Source organism: Symphodus melops, assembly GCF_947650265.1.
Source record: "Symphodus melops genome assembly, chromosome: 4".
NCBI lineage: Eukaryota > Metazoa > Chordata > Actinopteri > Labriformes > Labridae > Symphodus > Symphodus melops.
This window is the reverse complement of record NC_136694.1, coordinates 30,249,022-30,269,850: the sequence shown is the minus strand read 5'-3', so window position 1 is coordinate 30,269,850 and position 20,829 is coordinate 30,249,022. Positions and strand designations below refer to the sequence as shown.

The 20,829-nt window shown below is 46.9% G+C and overlaps 1 protein-coding gene and 1 long non-coding RNA gene across 7 annotated transcripts in view; one reads left to right on the top strand and one right to left on the bottom strand.

Annotated features, from left to right (window-relative positions):
- Positions 1-20,829, top strand: part of LOC306822609 — a 138,074-nt gene that overhangs the window by 36,019 nt on the left and 81,226 nt on the right. The window lies entirely within an intron of this gene.
- Positions 10,618-20,829, bottom strand: part of grip2b (glutamate receptor interacting protein 2b) — a 149,689-nt gene continuing 139,477 nt past the window's right edge. For all 6 annotated transcript variants that reach the window (XM_079341614.1, XM_079341612.1, XM_079341613.1 and 3 more), the window contains exons 13-25: positions 19,686-19,831; positions 19,090-19,170; positions 17,889-17,952; positions 17,403-17,548; positions 15,636-15,780; positions 14,489-14,628; positions 14,200-14,394; positions 13,968-14,124; positions 13,747-13,858; positions 13,065-13,278; positions 12,777-12,985; positions 11,094-11,240; positions 10,618-10,967 (exon numbers count right to left, since the gene is read on the bottom strand). In XM_079341614.1, the coding sequence (XP_079197740.1) occupies positions 10,791-10,967; positions 11,094-11,240; positions 12,777-12,985; positions 13,065-13,278; positions 13,747-13,858; positions 13,968-14,124; positions 14,200-14,394; positions 14,489-14,628; positions 15,636-15,780; positions 17,403-17,548; positions 17,889-17,952; positions 19,090-19,170; positions 19,686-19,831 (1,933 nt within the window). In that variant the 3' untranslated portion in view covers positions 10,618-10,790. The remainder of the gene's footprint in view (positions 10,968-11,093; positions 11,241-12,776; positions 12,986-13,064; positions 13,279-13,746; positions 13,859-13,967; positions 14,125-14,199; positions 14,395-14,488; positions 14,629-15,635; positions 15,781-17,402; positions 17,549-17,888; positions 17,953-19,089; positions 19,171-19,685; positions 19,832-20,829) is intronic.

Genomic DNA, 20,829 nt, shown 5'->3' with positions numbered 1-20,829 from the left:
CGCAAAGAGGGCAGAAAATCCAATAAAAACCAGATTACATGACATCAAATGTGAGCTTTGTTTTGAATCATTGTCCGACTTCGACGTCCTGCTCGACTCGGCCGAAGCCCTGCAACACTTAAATAAACTAAAGAAACCCGCAGCCCGGGTTTGAATCTCACGTTCATGTCTGCAGGCGTCTGTCGTGTTTCTTTAACGCCTCACAGGCGTGACCTTGACCTAACCTCGTCTATCTGCGCTCCTTATTGGCTGCAGAGGAAGGGAAACGTGGCGGCTCCATTTCCTCACGCAGATTTCTAATGTTAGCTCAACACGTTTTATTCTCTTTATACAAGTGTCAGAGGACGATGTTTAACATTCGCTGAGGCTTCTGGGAAATGGAGTCCAGCTCTGCTCCTCCTCCCCGTCCCCCTCTCGTGTCCGACTCATCGTGGTCATGGCCTCCGATGACACTGCCTCTGTCTTTACTGCATCATACTGTAAACTGTATACCAGCCCTCCTTTTTCAGAATGTACACGGGGAGAAAATGTGTTTTTTTTCTTGTTAAAGGAAAAAAAAACACATTTTTAAAATGAATTTGAAAGCTTTTAATTTTTATTTCTATTGCCAACCTGTAAGCTAGAAAAGAAAAAGAGAAAAAAAATGTGTTTGAAGGGGTTTTACAAAGTGTAAAACTTTTTTTATTTCTTAATAAAAAATTGTCTTCAGAAACGTGTCGTGGCTCGTTATTTAACCTTCTAGTTGTTTTTTAGGATTAGAAGAGTTTACTGTCATTGTCAAGGGGGGCCACACCAAGACCATCCAGAGACCAGGGTGCTCCGAGACCGAGTCCAGCTCTCAAACAGACAGCTGGAGCTCCTGCTAGGACAACAGTTGATTGAGCTAACAGTTGATTGAGCTAACAGCTGATGGTGCTAACAGCTGATTTAGCTAACAGCTGATGGTGCTAACAGCTGATTGAGCTAACAGCTGATTGGGCTAACAGCTGATTGAGCTAACAGCTGATATGCTAACAGCTGATTGAGCTAACAGCTGATTGAGCTAGCCGTTGATTGAGCTAACAGCTGATTGAGCTAACAGCTAATGGTGCTAACAGCTGATTGAGCTCACAGCTGATTGAGCTAACAGTAGATTGAGCTAACAGCTGATTGAGCTAACAGTTGATGGAGCTAACAGCTGATGGATCTAACAGCTGATTGAGCTAACCGTTGATGGAGCTAACAGTTGATGGAGCTAACAGCTGATTAAGCTAACAGCTGATTGAGCTAACAGTTGATTGAGCTAACAGCTGATGGAGCTAACAGCTGATGGAGCTAACTGTTGATTGAGCTAACAGCTGATGGAGCTAACAGCTGATTGAGCTAACAGCTGATTGAGCTAAAAGAATAGGTTAGGTCTTCAGTGTTTTAGGCATCAGTAGTAAAAAGTGAAGTTGCACAGTACCAGGACTTGGATGTGCTCAGACAGCGGCTGCTAAAAACATTTTTCTCTCACAGATCTTTCTATTCAACTTCAATTTCCTCCACTCGCAGGATTTATGTACCTAAATCCCCTCGACAACATCATGAATTCTAATCCTACAAAGCCTCTAATACAAGATTTAAAGTATTCCAGCCAACACAGGAGGCTGCATTCCTCCACGTGTAAAGCTGCAAGCTTCCCGAAAATATGAGAACAGCTGTGCATTACAGCCAATCAGGATTAATGTGGAGAAAGGAATACAGGCAGGACGCCATACATGTACTCCTTTCAGCACAGAATCATAATAATAATAATAATAATAATAATAATACATTTTATTTGTCACGCTTTTCAGAAAACCATTTTACGTGAAGGGTTTAAAAAACTAACGATAAAAAGTTAAAAGGAGATAATTGAGAGATTTACATCACAAATAAGAAGACAGGTGAACATGTTGACACACAGACAGGTGAACATGTTGACACACAGACAGGTGAATATGTTGACACACAGACAGGTGAATATGTTGACACACAGACAGGTGAACATGTTGACACACAGACAGGTGAATATGTTGACACACAGACAGGTGAACATGTTGATACACAGACAGGTGAACATGTTGATGCACAGACAGGTGAACATGTTGATACACAGACAGGTGAACATGTTGATGCACAGACAGGTGAACATGTTGATACACAGACAGGTGAACATGTTGATACACAGACAGGTGAACATGTTGATACACAGACAGGTGAATATGTTGATACACAGACAGGTGAACATGTTGATACACAGACAGGTGAATATGTTGATGCACAGACAGGTGAATATGTTGATACACAGACAGGTGAATATGTTGATACACAGACAGGTGAATATGTTGATACACAGACAGGTGAACATGTTGATACACAGACAGGTGAATATGTTGATGCACAGACAGGTGAATATGTTGATACACAGACAGGTGAATATGTTGATACACAGACAGGTGAACATGTTGATACACAGACAGGTGAATATGTTGATGCACAGACAGGTGAACATGTTGATACACAGACAGGTGAATATGTTGATGCACAGACAGGTGAATATGTTGATACACAGACAGGTGAACATGTTGATACACAGACAGGTGAATATGTTGATGCACAGACAGGTGAATATGTTGATACACAGACAGGTGAATATGTTGATGCACAGACAGGTGAACATGTTGATACACAGACAGGTGAATATGTTGATGCACAGACAGGTGAATATGTTGATGCACAGACAGGTGAATATGTTGATGCACAGACAGGTGAACATGTTGATGCACAGACAGGTGAACACAAACACGAGGTTAGCTTGTGCTAGTGCCGTGTAACTACAAGCAGTAAAATGTATGTACTACGTCCTGCAGGGGGCGGGGCTTCTGGGGGGGGCGTTGAGCTCAGGAGGAGGGGCCTCGTTTGAAAGCTCCACCTTTAAGCTTCCAGCTCCTAAAAACAGGAGAGAAAGAACAACAGTGGAGACATGAAGCCTCCTGAGTGGAGCTGCACGCTCTGTAACAACCGAAGAGTAAAACATTGAAATGACTGCAGGGAAAGAAAAGGCTGCTGGGTACTCAACACACCCGGGTTTCCCACACTGTGCTGACACATAATACTCATTTCCAGTAGCCTGTTTATGCATCACAGTCCGTAAGGCTGAAAGGCTCTTAAAGCACAAATCCAGTCAGGACTCTTAGTCCCTGATTTGTTTGTATTATAAATGTGCACAGTTAAGTCCACAAACACCTCAAACATGATTATGAGCTCCTCCATCCTGCAGCCACACGGGATCTTGGTTTGCAGGTGTGAACCTGAAATGTTGCTGTTGTTTCATCTCCACAGTCTGAGCTTTAAATATCTGCAGAAAGGAAATAAAACCACACGGCCGTGACTCTGAACATGCTCAGATCACCAGCTCCAGGAATAGATCCGTCTGCTGAGAATCACTGAAAATAAAGTGGGTCTTTAAAAAAAGTGCATCATGGGACTTTTGCCTTTTGTTCTACACTCAAAAATAGAGCAGCACAGGAAGTGGTGATGGATGATGTGAAAGTCTGATGTTTTGTTCCCAAGATGTTGTTGTGGTTTCTCACAACAGGCCGCAGGGTCTTTTTTTTTTTGTTTCCATTTGTTTTTGTAGATTTTTTTCCCCCCAATCAGCACGTCCCGTTCTTTCATCCCGATTAGTGCTGAATATGGACGTGAAGTCCCGTCTTATCACTCGAGCCTTCAGATTCCCTCTGGGCTAAATAAAAAACATGTTATGGTTCAAATCATCAGTAAATGTTTGTCACACTTTTATAGTGTCGACTGATCGTCCTCTGTTTGTGAGGTGTGTGTGTGTGTGTGTGTGTGTGTGTGTGTGTGTGTGTGTGTGTGTCTCTTTGTGAACGCCAGATTAAATCTATTGGGATGACTTGTCTTTGTTTCAGGCTTCAGTCTCTTGCTATAAAGACGTTGTGTAAAATAAATGAAGGATTTGTAAGGGGACATTTACGAGTGGGACAGATTTGATTTGCTTCCCGACGTCTCACTAAATGTTTTCAGGCCAAACTGAAGCGACGCAGATTCATGTGACTAAAGTCCGTTTGAGCAGCTCGAGCGGCGGATTAGAGAAGTTGTAATCGGAGCGCTTTGGTTGTAAAAGATAATTAACATACACGAGTCAGTGGTTTGTACATCACGCGTCTATTTTTTATACCAGTAAGTTCGTTTTTTCACTTCTCTTCTCTACCTGCCTCCCACGGTCCAATCACAGGCTGGTTACCTGCTGACCCTAAACTGACCTGTCTCTGTATGTCAGCTCTGTGATTGGCTGGAGACCAGTCTCTCGCCCAATCACAGCATGGATCAGCTCCAGCCCCCTCGTGACCCTGAACGGGTAACAAGGTCAAGATAACGGATGGATGTTTTGTTGATTGTCAGGATGCAAAAAGTCAAACACAACTCTTTGACTTTAAAGTTTAATAAGTTAGTAAGTTACTAGTTAATTGTTTTAAACCACAGCAGACAGACAAACTAGTTTTAGTTCCTGCAGTTCAGATTTATTGTTCCTGCCTCTGAATATGAACGACTCCCTCCATTCAGAATCCTCCTCCCACTGCTCTGAATGTGCATAAACACCGCTTAACTACTTTTCCATATGTGACACACACGTGTGTGTGTGTGTGTGTGTGTGTGTGTGTGTGTGTCGGACCTGTTATATAACAGTTGTAAACACTTGGGGATAATTAAGTCTGCAGAAGCAGAATGTACAGCACAGCTTCTCGAACAGTTAGCACACGAAGCCGACGGTGAGAGGGAGAATAAAAATCACGTGTGCGGACAAATTCACAGAAAGAAGAAAAACACTGAAACACTTAAAAACCCTGAACGTGATATAAACATGATAAATGAGTTTATAGAGCATGCCCACACGTCTCTCTCCAAAACACTGAGAAGATCAAAAAATGCTGCTTTGATTTCTGCAGGTGGAAGAACGAGACATAAAGAAGGGACACATGAGGCGTTTAATGTGACGCGTCTTCGTGTTGTGTTGCATCACGCCATCCCGCTGTGAGAACTGTAATGTCCAACGCTTCAGATCAAACCTCGCTGCACGGCTTGTCATGAAAAAGAGCTCCTTGAATCCTTTAAAAGAAAGTCTCTTAACATCTCTTTAACCCCTTAACATACATGAAATATGATTTATTTCTAATCTAATACATGAAATGATGAGAATATGAAATCATTTATGACTCGTGAGATTAAAGTTTTATGTCACGTTATCACACCGGGGGACTCGTTCCTGTTTTCATCATCCCTGTCGGCTCCCATCAGCGCTCAGGTGTTGTGTTGGTTTTAGAACGAGGCTCGGTCAGCGTGCAGAAACCGACTGACCACCTACCTGCTGGACTGAAGGGTGAAGTCAGGGGCACAGGAAGCTCTGCTAACATCGTACACAGTTAATGAATGTCAATAAAAAAACACATCATGCAGTTTATTGTATTAATAATTAATGCCTGGAAGTCCCTGCAGGGTTTGACTGCTGAACCAGCCTTCTTAACAAACACTCTGAATACCTGAATACAGGCTGTCCTCAAATGTACCCATCAAACAGAGGACATGAACATGTCATTAAAAAATGCCAATAAGTAAATCATCTCTTTGTTAAATACGTCAAGAGTAGCAGCACAGTATGTGCAGATCAAACACTACAAACAGGTTCCCCCCCTCTTGAGAGAAGATGCTCACACAGGTGGTGAGCTTCAGGCATTGCTAACTCAATGTTAGATATGTGTCCTCGTTGGATATTAGAAACATGCAGAGGCACAAACACACACACACACACACACACACACACACACATACACACACACTGTCTCATTGTTATCGTCTTAAATCTTGACACATAGTTTTGCTCTTGTCATATCTTTCACTTGTCTTGTACTATCCTGCGTCACTAAATACTAATAATTGATGGATGGGATGTAGGTATGTTTCATGTCCTGTAGCTAACCAGTTGACAAGCTAACAAAAGTGAAGATGTTTACTTGACGCATTCGTCCAAATATATCAAATAAACATAGATATAGGTACAGTAGTTGTTTCCTTACTGATAAATTCAGGCTTATATTTTAGAAGACGACGTGTCTTCTTGTGGTTGAATGATGTCATGTTAGCAACTAACAGAATTTATTTTCATTCTGTTTCTACACTGTTATAGCAGTGATCAGTTTCAGAGGCCTTATGCAAACCCTCCAGGCCACAGTGGTTGAAAGAGATGCTAATAGATAAGATTACAGAACAGACATGTAGAAATACAAGTCACAGTTGGTAAGGTGGAACCAGATCAGCAGCTGTTCAAACCTCAAACACTCCCTGTGAACTTGAATAAAGGCTGTCCTCAAATGTACCCATCAAACAGAGGACATGAACAAAATGCCATCGATATGTGTCCTCGTTTGTTATTGGATACGTTCTGTCCGCTTCATTACTGCCATGTTATTTTTATTTGTAGCTTTGGGAGCCTTTTATAAAACCTGGCCAGAGACAGCAAATGAAAATTAGCCTTTTGGCTAACTCTGGTTAGATTTTTTTATTAACATGCATAGTTTGCTGTAAAATAAAATAAATAAAGGTCACCATGTGGTGGACACTGTAGCTTCAGTGTTTAGCCAGCTCTGCATGTGGTGGACACTGTAGCTTCAGTGTTTAGCCAGCTCTGCATGTGGTGGACACTGTAGCTTCAGTGTTTAGCCAGCTCTGCATGCGGTGGACACTGTAGCTTCAGTGTTTAGCCAGCTCTGCATGGGTCTGTAAACCTTTCTGCGTTCTAACCTCTGATTGGTCCTTTAAAGAACCACTGAGACTTCAACTTCCAACAATCAGTGTATTTTCTACTTTTACCAAAAATAACGACAGAGCTCATGAAGCCATAAAATTAGACCTTTTATTTTCCTTTTTTCATCTCTTCTCAAAAAGAGAAGTATATCAGTACAGTCTTTATTTCATAGAAAATGAATCAAACAAAACAACAACAACATCAAAGATATACATTTTTATTTTCCCCCTTCATCATTTTGTTTTGTATTTTCTCCCACGTTTTGGAAGAGTTACATCATCATATAAAAATACTATTTTACATAGAATAGAACTTTACACAATTAAATAAAAAAAACACTACACAAAATCAACGCGTACGTTAAAAGCCCAACCCCGACACGCAACGATGTCTGACGACACATCTTTCAGCGAGGCTTTTGAAATGCCTTCAAGGTCTGCGAGAGTACGTCAAGTTTGTGCAGAAAGTTCCGTGTGATTCATCAGGAAGGGAGCGAGAAGTCCGGAAAGCAAAATGAATAACGGATCATAAGATTTAAAAAGACTTGAAATCGGTCTGGGACACAAGAGCACCTTTTGAAGGTCTTGGTCTCGTCTCAGACTGGGCGTTCTCACGATTTTAAATGCAGACCGGTCAGACACCTGATTTCATATTTCTAATAATGGCGACTGGTTTTGTCAGGTCTGACCCGTTCCGAGGTCGGTTCGGATCAAGTTTACTTTTCCTAGATGTGACCGTAACGATGTCACGTCCAGGAGCACGTGAAAACACGAGGCGACTTAATTTGTATATTACTGAACGCCTGCGTTGTCTTTGACGCATTAATCGGGATATGATTCAAAGTCTGAAATTAATGCACATTTTTTTTACCTCTAGACAGTTTTGAAATGCGAATAATAGAATTTAAAATTAAAAACCCGCCAACAAGGGCGCCATTAGCCTGGTGGTTCGTGTGCGTGCCCCGTGTGCAGAGGCTGTAGTCCTCCAAGCAGGCAGCCCAGGACAGTGGATCAGAAGTCTTAGTACTCCGCTGAGACTGGCGTGAAAGCTAACGGCGGCGGCGTGCGTAGACAATCAGCTGTCACGGTTTGTGCGAATGCCCCGCGTACAGAAGATGGCGTCTTCCACGCAGACGTCCCGGCGTAATAAAAACCCACGAATCGCTCATCTGTCGTTGCGTTTCCGGATTGAGCTTCAGTCCAGAGATGCATAGTGAGGACGGATGAGCACACGAACATACGTACGCACATGTCAATAAATCAACAGAACTATTAAGAAGGCTTTTCATCAACTTTTTTTTTTTGTTGCATACAAAACTGTTTTTTTTTTGGCCACTTGACATCGCATATAAAACCAGACTGGAACATGAACATGAACATACGTACAGTGCATGGTATTCAACAGTGTGCTTCTTTTACTTTGTCCTCAGTTCACGGAGAGAAGTCAAGTTTTCCCCCCTTTTATTTTATGAAAACATTTCCTCAGCTCGCTCCCAAAATCGGAGTGTATTCAGTATTCAGAGACGGAAATTCAAACCACCCCCCCACCCGCTAAAAAAAAGGATTCACGTCTGTACAGTGAAATGTACACCCGCTGTGTTACACATCCACGCACAAACACATGCTCATACATGCTCAAATGGGCAAAACACGGACATCCTTAAGATACATACATGTAAACACACGTGTATAGTATACATAGAAACATCGCTCACGCACGCACACACACACGGCGGTCTCAGAGGGGGCAGCTGGATACTGACTGTGTTATGTAACAATGTGAGAAAGGGAGAGAGAGGGAGGGAGAGCGAGAACAGAGGTTGTGATTGTTCCTGTCAAATTATTTTCCAACCCTGCGGAGGACAAGGGTGATTCTCTGTTCCTTTCACACGTACGTTCCCACGCAGATTAATCCGCCGCTCGCTCCTCTTTTATTTCTCTTTTTTTTTTTTTTACACTCTTAAAACTTTGTTGTCAATTCTCATTCTTGTGCTTGCATAAGTCCGCCCTCCAGAAGGAATACACATAATAATGTAAATGTCACCTGCAGACACACAGGAAAGCACAGGAGTCTGCTTTCTGTGAATTCGTACGTGTTTGAGTTCAAACAGGAAGGAACGAGGGGACACACAGCCGGAGTGGGCGGATTTGGAAACATCCGAAAATGGTGGGTTCGGGTTTCTTTAGATTTGTTCCACTACAGCGCTTTCAGGCCGAAGAGTTGTTTAGGTGGGTGAAGCTATTTCAGGCGGCGAGAAAATTTGGAGGAAGTGAAAACGCTGACTGGAGAGAAAGTTGTTCTTAAAAGGCTTAAAATGCAACGTTGTGATTATTAATGCTCCAAAACCATCATCATCATCGTTGTTCTCAGCTCTGTGTTCACACTGACGCGTCGGCGCCTTCAGACCTGTTTTTACTGTTAGCCCTTACACCACGTGGAGGAAGAGAAGTGGCTCATCGCTTCATTCCTGTTAACGTCAATTATATTAAGACATTATTCTCTTAATGTTTTACTTGTGTTCTCAGATCTGCAACACACAGCTCCTTCAGTGGGATGTTATCTGTGCTGATCTCTGCAGCTTCCTGACGCTCTGAAGTTTCGTACGCCAGACTCGAGGTGCTCAGCTAGCGTGTTACAGGACGATGTTCTTCTTTTAGCAGCGCGGTCTCTCCGGGACACAGCGATCCAATCCTGTTACAGCAAAGATCAGGAATAACCCAATCTTATATCCCATGTTAAGTTTTTCAGTAGAGCTGTGAACGTCCCAAATCCTTCCACTTTGGACTTCCGATTGACGATTGGATTAAATAAAAACCGTCAAAGTGAAATCCTGATCTCGTCATGATTGCACAAATACAGATTTTTTTTGGCTCGACCTCTACTTTGCAGACGTCTCCAATTCAGAAGAATTTAATAAAAAAAGTTCAACTCTGAAAAATGATTCTTGGAAATTAAAAAAGAGTAGAACCCGACTGAAAGAAATGTGTTATCGATATGTATGTTTGATAAAAAACATTGACTGTGTTGATCCCTCATTTATCAAACAGTAGATTTAAAATGAAGAGAAGATGGCCGACGAGCATCCCCCGCTCGACGCTCTGCAGAGTGAGGCTGCTTGATGTAATCTATATAGCGCCCTCTGCTGGTGACAGAGTAATACAAGCAAGAGTAATGCATTAAAACTCCAACGATATTTAACTGGTGAATACATTTGTAACGTATGCGCATATCTGCGGTTAATTAGCCGGTGCAGCTAATCATTGATTACGCTAATATAGGCCAGGATGCGTATCTTTATCAAATCATATGGGCTGGATGATTAATGGGTCGGACTCTACAGAGGAGAAGCAGAATTGTAGCAGCAGCACGAGCACATCAGTGGAAACTAAAGTAAGACACGTTTGTTCAAACCTCGTCCTTCTTCTCAGGTCTTTTTAAAACAACACGTGAAACTCTGCAAACTGAACAAGGCCCCTGTCTCTTCAAACGTTCCCACAATATTATGTAATAAGGCAAATCCCCCCGTGGTACAACAGTCACTTCTATAAATCTGTGGCCTGGCATTAATAACAGAGGAAATTACCTCACCCTAAATTGCAGGTTTGAGTAACTTGTTTTCAGTCCAAACAAGATTTAAGGAGTCTGAATCTGTCGTAATGGAGGGTTAAAGTGCCCAGTCAGGGGTTGTTTATGTTGGAGCGATGCTGTGAGGACTCTGAGTCAGCATTCAGGAGGGGGGGTCTCCGGTGGGATTTGATCTGTGGTTGTATTTCTATAGAACATTTGGAGGGGGGGAGACTGTGTGTGCATGCTGTGATGTGAAGGAGTCTTTGTTTGAGTCCGAACCGAGGAGACGGACCTTTGCACCTCATCGCCAGGTAGAGGACGTCTCTCTTTGTTTATCAGCGTCTTTAAGTGTGTGTGTGTGTGTGTGTGTGTGTGTGTGTGTGTGTGTGTGTGTGTGTTACAGATCTGCCAGGTGGTCCAAAGTGTTGTTATTGTCCTCTAAGTCGTCCTCGTCGTCCTCGTCGTCGTTCGCCATCGGGTTTCTACTGATGACCAGTTCCAGTCGGTCCCCGGCCTCTGTGATCAGAGGGACCGCCAGGCAGCAGTCGAAGTCCCTCGTCCTCACGTGGTTCACCTGGACAGACGGAGACGGAGAGCGCTGCTAAATGACACTGCCTCGCTAAACAGACGGGTTAGGGTTAGGGTTAGAACAAAGACTGATCTAACTTCAGAGTGACCCCGTTTAGTCCGATGATGTTACCTGCAGGATCCGGTCGTAGGGTCTGAGCCCCGAGCGGTCCGCGGGCCCGTCGGGTCGGATCATGTTCACGTAAACTCCTTTCTCCAAGAAGCCGTCGGACACACTGAAGCCGAAGTCGTCGTTCTCTGGATCCTTTATCACGGTGACCTGCAGGAGACAAAAGACACATCGGAGTTCATTTTTTTGGGTTCAGCAGTTAGCGAGAAGGTTGCTGGTTTGAATCCCCGTCTGTCAGGAGCCTCTCTGTGTGGAGTCTGCATGTTCTCCCCGTGCATGGCGTGCGTTCTCTCCAGCTTCCTCCCACAGTCCAATCACACGCTGCTCACCTGCTGACTCTGAACTGTCTGCAGGTGTGACTGTGAGTCTGTCTCTACATGTCAGCTCTGTGATTGGCTGGTTGTCTGTCTCTATATGTCAGCTCTTTGATTGGCTGGTTGTCTGTCTCTATATGTCAGCTCTGTGATTGGCTGGTTGTCTGTCTCTATATGTCAGCTCTTTGATTGGCTGGTTGTCTGTCTCTACATGTCAGCTCTGTGATTGGCTGGTTGTCTGTCTCTATATATCAGCTCTGTGATTGGCTGGTTGTCTGTCTCTACATGTCAGCTCTGTGATTGGCTGGTTGTCTGTCTCTACATGTCAGCTCTGTGATTGGCTGGTTGTCTGTCTCTATATATCAGCTCTGTGATTGGCTGGTTGTCTGTCTCTGTATGTCTGCTCTGTGATTGGCTGGTTGTCTGTCTCTACATGTCAGCTCTGTGATTGGCTGGTTGTCTGTCTCTATATATCAGCTCTGTGATTGGCTGGTTGTCTGTCTCTGTATGTCTGCTCTGTGATTGGCTGGTTGACTGTCTCTATATGTCAGCTCTGTGATTGGCTGGTTGTCTGTCTCTACCTGTCAGCTCTGTGATTGGCTGGTTGTCTGTCTCTGTATATCAGCTCTTTGATTGGCTGGTTGTCTGTCTCTGTATATCAGCTCTTTGATTGGCTGGTTGTCTGTCTCTGTATATCAGCTCTTTGATTGGCTGGTTGTCTGTCTCTACATGTCAGCTCTGTGATTGGCTGGTTGTCTGTCTCTGTATGTCAGCTCTTTGATTGGCTGGTTGTCTGTCTCTGTATGTCAGCTCTGTGATTGGCTGGTTGTCTGTCTCTGTATATCAGCTCTTTGATTGGCTGGTTGTCTGTCTCTACATGTCAGCTCTGTGATTGGCTGGTTGTCTGTCTCTACATGTCAGCTCTGTGATTGGCTGGTGTAACCCCGCCTGCAAACTTTACATAAACATGGTTGAATGCAGCATGAGGTCCCTCCTACAAAATGACCAGCGCTCACACCGTCCTCACATAATAAAGACAAGGTGTGGAGTCTTTGTCGTAATGCATGCCAGATGTTTTTACTAAGAACTCCGTCTGAACAAAAACAGAACAGGCTGTACTGTATGATACATAAACAATGTATGATCTGTTAATGAGGCACCATTTAGAGTCCATTAAACCAGACTTTCATGTTTCTGTCTCCCTTGGGTTAAATGAGTGTTTTTGTGGACCAGCTCAAAGAACCCAGCGCTGGTAGAGGGTTTAATTTTGGATTTAGTGCAGTAATTATTTATTGCACATGAACAGTGGCGGCCTGGGACTCTTCCAGAACGTGCTCTAACCCATTCAGCCTGGTTTGTTGAAGTGACTCACTTTGTGCAGCTCCAGAGGCGTTGGGGACAGAATCCCCTGCATCTCTTCCTTGATCCGACGAGACTCCCACGTCCTCTCCGACACTCTCAGGGACGCCTTGGACTTGGGGTCGTGGTGCAGCAGAGGGGACTGGTTGTCTGGGTGGATGTGGGCTCCAGGGTGCAGGTGGCCATCGTGGTTGTAAAGGGCCTCCTGGTGCAGGTGGATTTCTGGATAGAAGAACATTTAACAGTACTTCACTTGTGCTTAACAGGATGATTGAACCCTGCACATCTGCCTCTAGAGTACCTTGATGGAGCTGGGCCTCTTCGTGCAGGTGGGCCTCCTCGTGCAGGTGGGCTCCCTGGTGGAGGTGGGCATTTTGGTGCATGAAGTTGGCCTGGTGGAGGAGAGAATTCCTCCGGAGAGGACTCATCCTGCTATGACTGAGGATGGGCTCAGGTGGAGGTTTGTTGACTCCATCTACTCCCAGACTGATGGCGGTTCCTGTCATGATGGAGGCCTGCATAAATCAGAACACATGGACCATTAAACTTCAGCTAATGCTAACCTTTCATCCTTCCATCAATCTGCACAGCTCTCACAAAGAGCTTCCTTTATAAGATACTTTGGGCTGAGTTGAACCCCCCCAATGATGAGAACAGTCCATCCTCTCCGTCTTCTGCCTGCTCCACTTTAAAAAAAATGTGTGCTCAAACAGGCCGTTTGGAGATGTTCCCTTCATGACATCACAAAGGGCAGTAGCCCCTCCCCCAGGTGGGTGACACTCCCACAGCTAGGTGTTTGTTCTGCCCTCTGAGTCTGCCTTCTCACCGTAAACAATAGGACATGGAGCCAGAAAGCAGCGAGTACACCCGAGCCCTTCCAGAGAGGGGGCGTGGTCAGACACAGCTCATTTACATATTTAAAGCTACAGACACAGAAACAGAGTGTTCTGAGCAGAGAGGTTGATGTTAAGGTGCTCACTGACCTCGATCTCTCTGAGGAGCTCTGATTGGCCGCAGGTCTCCAGGTCCTCGAGCGCCTGACACCAGAAACTGTCGTCTGGATCTATCAGGATACCATCTTGTTGGCTGATAAATCTGTCACACAAACATGAAAACAAATAATCAACAGAAAGTACTTCAGATAGCTCATACTGTCTGTCTCCGTGAACGGAGCATCGCTCTCTCACTTCTGCTTTAAACCTACCCGGGTGGTTTGTCCCAGTCATCCTCACTGAAGCCTCCGTCACTGAAGGGGTAGTTCTTCCTGCGTCCAGGAGGGGGCGTGGTGCTGCGCTGCTGTTTGGCGCTACGCCACTCGTGTGGGTGAAGGGCGATACCTGCAGCTTGGTGACTGTACGTCCCTGCAGACGGAGAGATCACGGCAGTTTAAAAAAAGCTCAAACAACTTAGCATCCGTGAGCTAACGGCGAGCTCACCCTGGCTGCCGTAGCCGGCGTCCATCCCCGAGCCGTCCCACGACTCCATGGCGGAGTCCACGCTGGGGATGGTGGTGGAGTAAAGCTCGGACAGCTTGTTGGTCTGCTGGCTGTCGGTCAAATCGTCCTCCTCCGTGTCGCTGATCTCGTTCTCCGTCGTGTCCTCCGCTTCTGCCGCCTTCCTCTCCTCCAAATCTGCCACAGGAGAAAGTTGGCACGAAGTCAACGCCATGACAACAAAGTTCAAACGTCACAATCCGGGGGAAGAGATTTGAACGCTGAGCCTTACTGTCGAGCTGCTTCTTGATCTTCAGGGTGACCGTCTCTCCGGCCATCTGCAGCAGGTGGATGGCTTCACTCAGAGGTTTACCTTTCAGACTCACACTGTTGATGGCCAGGATGCGATCGCCCACATGAATGGCCCCCGTCCTGAGCAACGAGAAGAGAAGACGCAGTCACACGCTGGGACGGACGCCGTAGTCGAGGGCGATGTGTTCAAATCGATAAACACTAGAACCAGCTGCTCAGACCCTCCCCCATGCACGCATCGCTTAAAGACTGGACCGCTGAGACTGTCTCCAGAACTCGCCCTCTCACACACATCACAACACAAAGTCAACGGCGTCCTTCATAACCTCCACCCGCTCCCCGCCCTTCGGCGTATCCTCCTCCTCATCACCTTCACTGTCCATTTCATTATCTGTACCGCTTTCCACATTCGGGGTCGTGTGGGGCTGGAGCTGATCCCAGCTGTCATTGGACGAGAGGCGGGGTTACACACTGGACAGTCCAGCAGCCAATCACAGGGCTGATACACAGAGACAGACAACCAGCCTGCAGACAGGTCAGAGTCAGCAGGTAACCTGACCAGCATGTGATTGGAAGACAGTTTTTATAAATCAGCTTCTGCTGTCGGGAGAGTCAACAGAACAAAAGGTCGTGACCTTTCACTGACAGCCCTGACCTTTGACAGCAGAGGAGCTCGTTGTTATTCTAAGCACCTTCCTGTCAGGGCGGATTAATCCAGCATAAATAAGAGTGTTTCTCTGATGTCACGAAAGTAATGAGCGGTTCGATTTCCTGACTTCCTCGAATGCATCATAAATGATCAACCCGACCTCCACTCAACAAACAAACATTTTTAACGCTTGTTTTCTTCTCCTCTTGAGGACTCACGTTACTCTCACACTCATCCTCCCAGTCTGCTGCACCCCCCCCCCCCCACACACACACACACACCTGCAGCCTCCCACTGGGCTTTAACTTTCTGCATGTCAAATAACTCATGGAGGAGTGAGAGGTCGAGGTCACGATAATATCTTCAACATGCAGACATGAAAAATCAAACCCAGAAACAGAGCAATCTTAAACCTTTACAAGGAACACGTGTGTGTGTGTGTGTGTGTGCGCGTGTGTGTGTGTGTGTGTGTGTGTACCTCTCGGCCAGGCCTCTCTTGGTCAGGCCGGATATCGTGATGGGGTCAAAGGGCTCCTCGGTGCCTGAGATGGTGATACCCAGAGGGCCTCCGTACCGCTTCAGCTCCACCGTGTAGATGATGCTGCCTGACGTCTCCTGCTCATCTGTGACACACACACACACACACACACACACACACACACACACACACACACATTTAACTCTGTAAGTAGGTCAAAACTCGTCAAGACATCACTGGTGAGGAAGAGCAAGTTCCCATGGTAACCAGGGAGAAGTGTGCATCGTCATCACCAAGCATGAATGCATAATCTCTGCATTTCATACCCACGTGTGTGTGTGTGTGTGTGTATGTGTGTGTGTGTGTGTGTGTGTGTATACATGTGCACACATCCTCTGACTCACAGTCCAGCACGATTATGTAATCACATCTCATCAAACACCGTGAAGCAGGACAACGTCTCGTGCTGCTGATTTCATTTAAGAACACGTCTTTATTTTACACAAATAAAAAAGATGGCGGCTGTTAAACTGATGGATTCATAAAGAAGGACGAGGGTCTTTAAACAGCTGCACATTCTTCTTCATCCTCTCCTCACACTGAGGCATCTTCCCTCTTCTAGGATTCATCGAGCCGTACCACGAAGGCCTCTCACAGCCGCAGCAGGAGGCGGTTAATGTGGGACAACAGCACCACCCGGTGGACAGACAGGAGAAGTGCGTCTAAATAAACTGACCCGTCCTGCACTGAGCTCCTGAGAGGAGATGAAACTCTGATAAGAATCATGACGCTTCTTTATAAGACCAAACGAGACGGTGAGTGAAAACATTAGTATGGAAGACTTCACCATCTATCTGCTCTATATCTATCAAAGCTTGGCGGCGAGACGCAGGGTCGCTCTGGACTGATCGGGCGACTCCAAGGACTCGTCCACACGTAGGCGGGTATTCTTCAACACGTCTTCAACACGGAAAGAGCCCACGCCATGCACGGACAGAACCCACGCCATGCAAGGACAGAACCCACGCCATGCAAGGACAGAGCCCACGCCATGCACGGAGAGAACCCACGGCATGCAAGGACAGAACCCACGCCATGCACGGAGAGAGCCCACGCCATGCACGGAGAGAGCCCACGCCATGCACGGATAGAGCCCACGCCATGCACGGAGAGAACCCACGCCATGCACGGATAGAGCCCACGCCATGCACAGATAGAGCCCACGCCATGCACGGAGAGAACCCACGCCATGCACGGAGAGAGCCCACGCCATGCACGGAGAGAACCCACGCCATGCACAGATAGAGCCCACGCCATGCACAGATAGAGCCCACGCCATGCACGGAGAGAACCCACGCCATGCACAGATAGAGCCCACGCCATGCACAGATAGAGCCCACGCCATGCACGGATAGAGCCCACGCCATGCACGGAGAGAACCCACGCCACGCACGGAGAGAACCCACGCCATGCACGGAGAGAACCCACGCCACGCACGGATAGAGCCCACGCCACGCACGGAGAGAACCCACGCCATGCACGGAGAGAACCCACGCCACGCACGGAGAGAACCCACGCCACGCACGGACAGAACCCACGCCACGCACGGAGAGAACCCACGCCACGCACGGACAGAACCCACGCCACGCACGGAGAGAACCCACGCCATGCACGGGGAGAACATGCAAAACTCCACACAGAGAGGCTCCTGACAGACGGGGATTCAAACCAGCAACCTCTGCAGCACGGAGCAGCTCAGGGATTTACCTGAGTTGTCCTCGTCTTTACGGATCTTGAGTTTGACCAGCTCCTCGCACTGCTGCAGGATCTGCTCGGCGTCGTCCCGGGAACAGTTCTCCAGCCGGATGTTGTCGATGGCCAGAAGTTTATCGCCGGGCTCCAGAGTTCCTGTTCTGAAGGAGACAGAACAGGAACCATCAGGCTCCTGATTTGATTCTTCCCCACAGAGATGCATTTAGATACCTAACTAAACGTGATGTCATCCTCAGCCCTTCCTGTACACGTCATCCCGGCCCCTCACATCGTCACGTGTCAGCGTTTGAGTCCTCTGACCGTTTTCTTATAAACCCCTGAATGCATCACGTTAACAACTTCCCAACTCAGACAGCGAGACCATCCGAGGAGCACCTGAACGCAGCACAGGTCCCCCGTAGGTCCTGGTCTCCGTGCAGCGGATGACATCAGTCCCGTTTTCTAAAATCTACAGTGAATGTAGCGGAGGAGATGACGTACCTGTGCGCCATGCTGCCCTTCTTGATGTCCGAAATGATGAGAGGCTCTCCCTGCTTCTTACTGGCTGTGGAGAGAGATGACATCACACATCACGTTTCACATTCGAATACTCGAGGGAAATCTGTCCACATGTCCGACAGTATCAGTATCGAGTATCAGTGAGAGCTGTGAGAACTTCCAACCAGCAGAGGGCGCTGTTGCATCATAGAGCCACAGTGTCAGGCTGTTTTAATGTGGAGCAGGTGAAACTTCCCTCCAATGAATGAGTGATATCAAAGCCATCAGGGGCCGGGATTCATCCTTATTCAACACATCAGAATACTTCTCTTCACAGGAGGCTTTAAAGGACCAATCAGAGAGCTGCTCTCTTCCTGTGTGATCAATCAGCCAATCAGAGAGCTGCTCTCTTTCTGTGTGATCATGAAGGAAACCTGCTGTGTTGAAGCTTCTCTGACAACAATGCAGCAGCCAGTATGTCCTCCTTCTAACTTTAGATTCTGCTCCTGAATGCTCTGGATTTGATTGGACCAGAGAAGGTAGGCGGGGCTTTGAAGGCCGTTTTGGATGCCCCTGGGTTTGCCAGATATGAGAGCAGTTATCAGGTGAACAGGTGTTGCAGCGATGGAAGCGGGCAGTGGAACTGCTTCAGATAGAAGTGATTGTACCCGAGCTAAAAAGCCTCTGCATGTTTCTAATAAGCTCCAGCAGCAGAAAGCTGCTCAAACTAGGATCAATGTTTTTGCGTTTCTTCTTCTCTGTGTGACGCGTCGCGTCTCAAAGTGCGCGGTACGAATAAAGTCGCCTCGTACAAACTCACAGAGAAAGGCCGCCGGCTTGAGATGAATGTCAACAGAACAAAAGGAGAGACTGAATGTTTGGCCTGGTATCCATACACTACTTTATAAACATCGCCCAGTGTTTATAGCCGAGTGTTCCTGCAGGCCGCCGTTACCCCGGGAAACGTGTGTGTGTGTGTGTGTGTGTGTGTGTGTGTGTGTGTGTGTGTGTGTGTGTCTCCTGACATTTAAACACTCTGCCAGCAGCATTTCAAAACAAAGAGAAAATAAAATAGATCTTATGAACTTTGTTTAGTGTGTGTGTGTGTGTGTGTGTGTGTGTGTGTGTGTGTGTGTGTGGGTGTGTGTGTGTGTGTGTGTGGGTGTGTGTGTGTGTGTGTGTGTGTGTGTGTGTGTGTTCCTACCGCTGATGGTGAGCCCCAGCTCCACTCCTCTCTTCTTGGGCAGTTTGACGTGAAACGTTCCACTGCTGGGCACCACGGACTCTGCACAAACAAAACACACACACACACTCGTCTTCACACATATTCAGCCCTCGCTCTCCTCTGATTGGCTCGTCGGCAGGTCATGCCCGACATGACTCAGAAGACTAATAACTCTGAATCCAGCAGCGAAACATCTTCTCTGTGTTCAGACACAAACACGGAGAACAAGATGTGAGCACTTTGTGATTCCTGTAGAAACAAGAAGAAGCTTTTTTTATCCTCTAAACTTCCCGAGCGAGAAAACATCGAGTCAGAATCTTTTGCATTTTCTTTGTGCGTCCGAGTGTTTGAAAGCGGATCACATTCTGCTGCAGAACAAAACGTCCCAGCTGGGACTCTCCGAGGTTAATGATCACATCGTCTCCTTTTCCCTCTGAAATCCATCCCATCATAAACGCTTTCATCGAGTCGTCTGATGGAGATAATAACTGACATGATGCAACGCTAAGAAAGGAGACGGCAACACAGAAGGAACAAACAAAGAGAGTGATGCTAGCATCGTTAGCGTCACCGACCTGCTACATCGAACTCGATCTCCAGAGACACCTTATTGGTCAGCGCTGCGTCTCGGAGAAGCTGATTGGCCTCCTCCAGCGTCCCGTCCTCAGTGGGGATTCCGTTGATTGACAGGAGGCGGTCCCCCACCTGCAGGAGGCCGCACCTACAAACCAAGGAGTAACCATGGTGATGTCAGAACTCTGTCTAAGAACTACAACTCCCAAGTTTCTTCAACATGCCGCGTGCTTTGTTTGCATCATTTGGTCACGTGCCCACATGAAGCGTTCAAATCTCCTGTTTCCATGACGACAGTCTGTTAACAACCAGCACCGTATGACCGACACTCCCTTACGCTCTTAACCCGGTCTCAATGCCTCCATGTCTTGGTCTTGACCCGGTCCTGATCCCTAAGTGTCTTGGTCTTGACCCGGTCCTGATCCCTAAGTGCATTGGTCTTGACCCGGTCCTGATTCCTAAGTGTCTCGGTCTTGACCCGCTCTTGATCCCTAAGTGTCTCGGTCTTGACCCGGTCCTGATCCCTAAGTGTCTCGGTCTTGACCCGGTCCTGATTCCTAAGTGTCTCGGTCTTGACCCGGTCCTGATCCCTAAGTGTCTCGGTCTTGATCCGGTCCTGATTCCTAAGTGTCTCGGTCTTGACCCGCTCTTGATCCCTAAGTGTCTCGGTCTTGACCCGGTCCTGATCCCTAAGTGCCTTGGTCTTGACCCGGTCATGATTCCTAAGTGTCTCGGTCTTGACCCGGTCCTGATTCCTAAGTGTCTCGGTCTTGATCCGGTCCTGATTCCTAAGTGTCTCGGTCTTGACCCGCTCTTGATCCCTAAGTGTCTTGGTTTTGACCCGGTCCTGATCCCTAAGTGTCTCGGTCTTGACCCGCTCTTGATCCCTAAGTGTCTCGGTCTTGACCCGGTCCTGATCCCTAAGTGCCTTGGTCTTGACCCGGTCATGATTCCTAAGTGTCTCGGTCTTGACCCGGTCCTGATTCCTAAGTGTCTCGGTCTTGATCCGGTCCTGATTCCTAAGTGTCTCGGTCTTGACCCGCTCTTGATCCCTAAGTGTCTTGGTTTTGACCCGGTCCTGATCCCTAAGTGCCTTGGTCTTGACCCGGTCCTGATCCCTAAGTGCCTTGGTCTTGAGCACTCTGG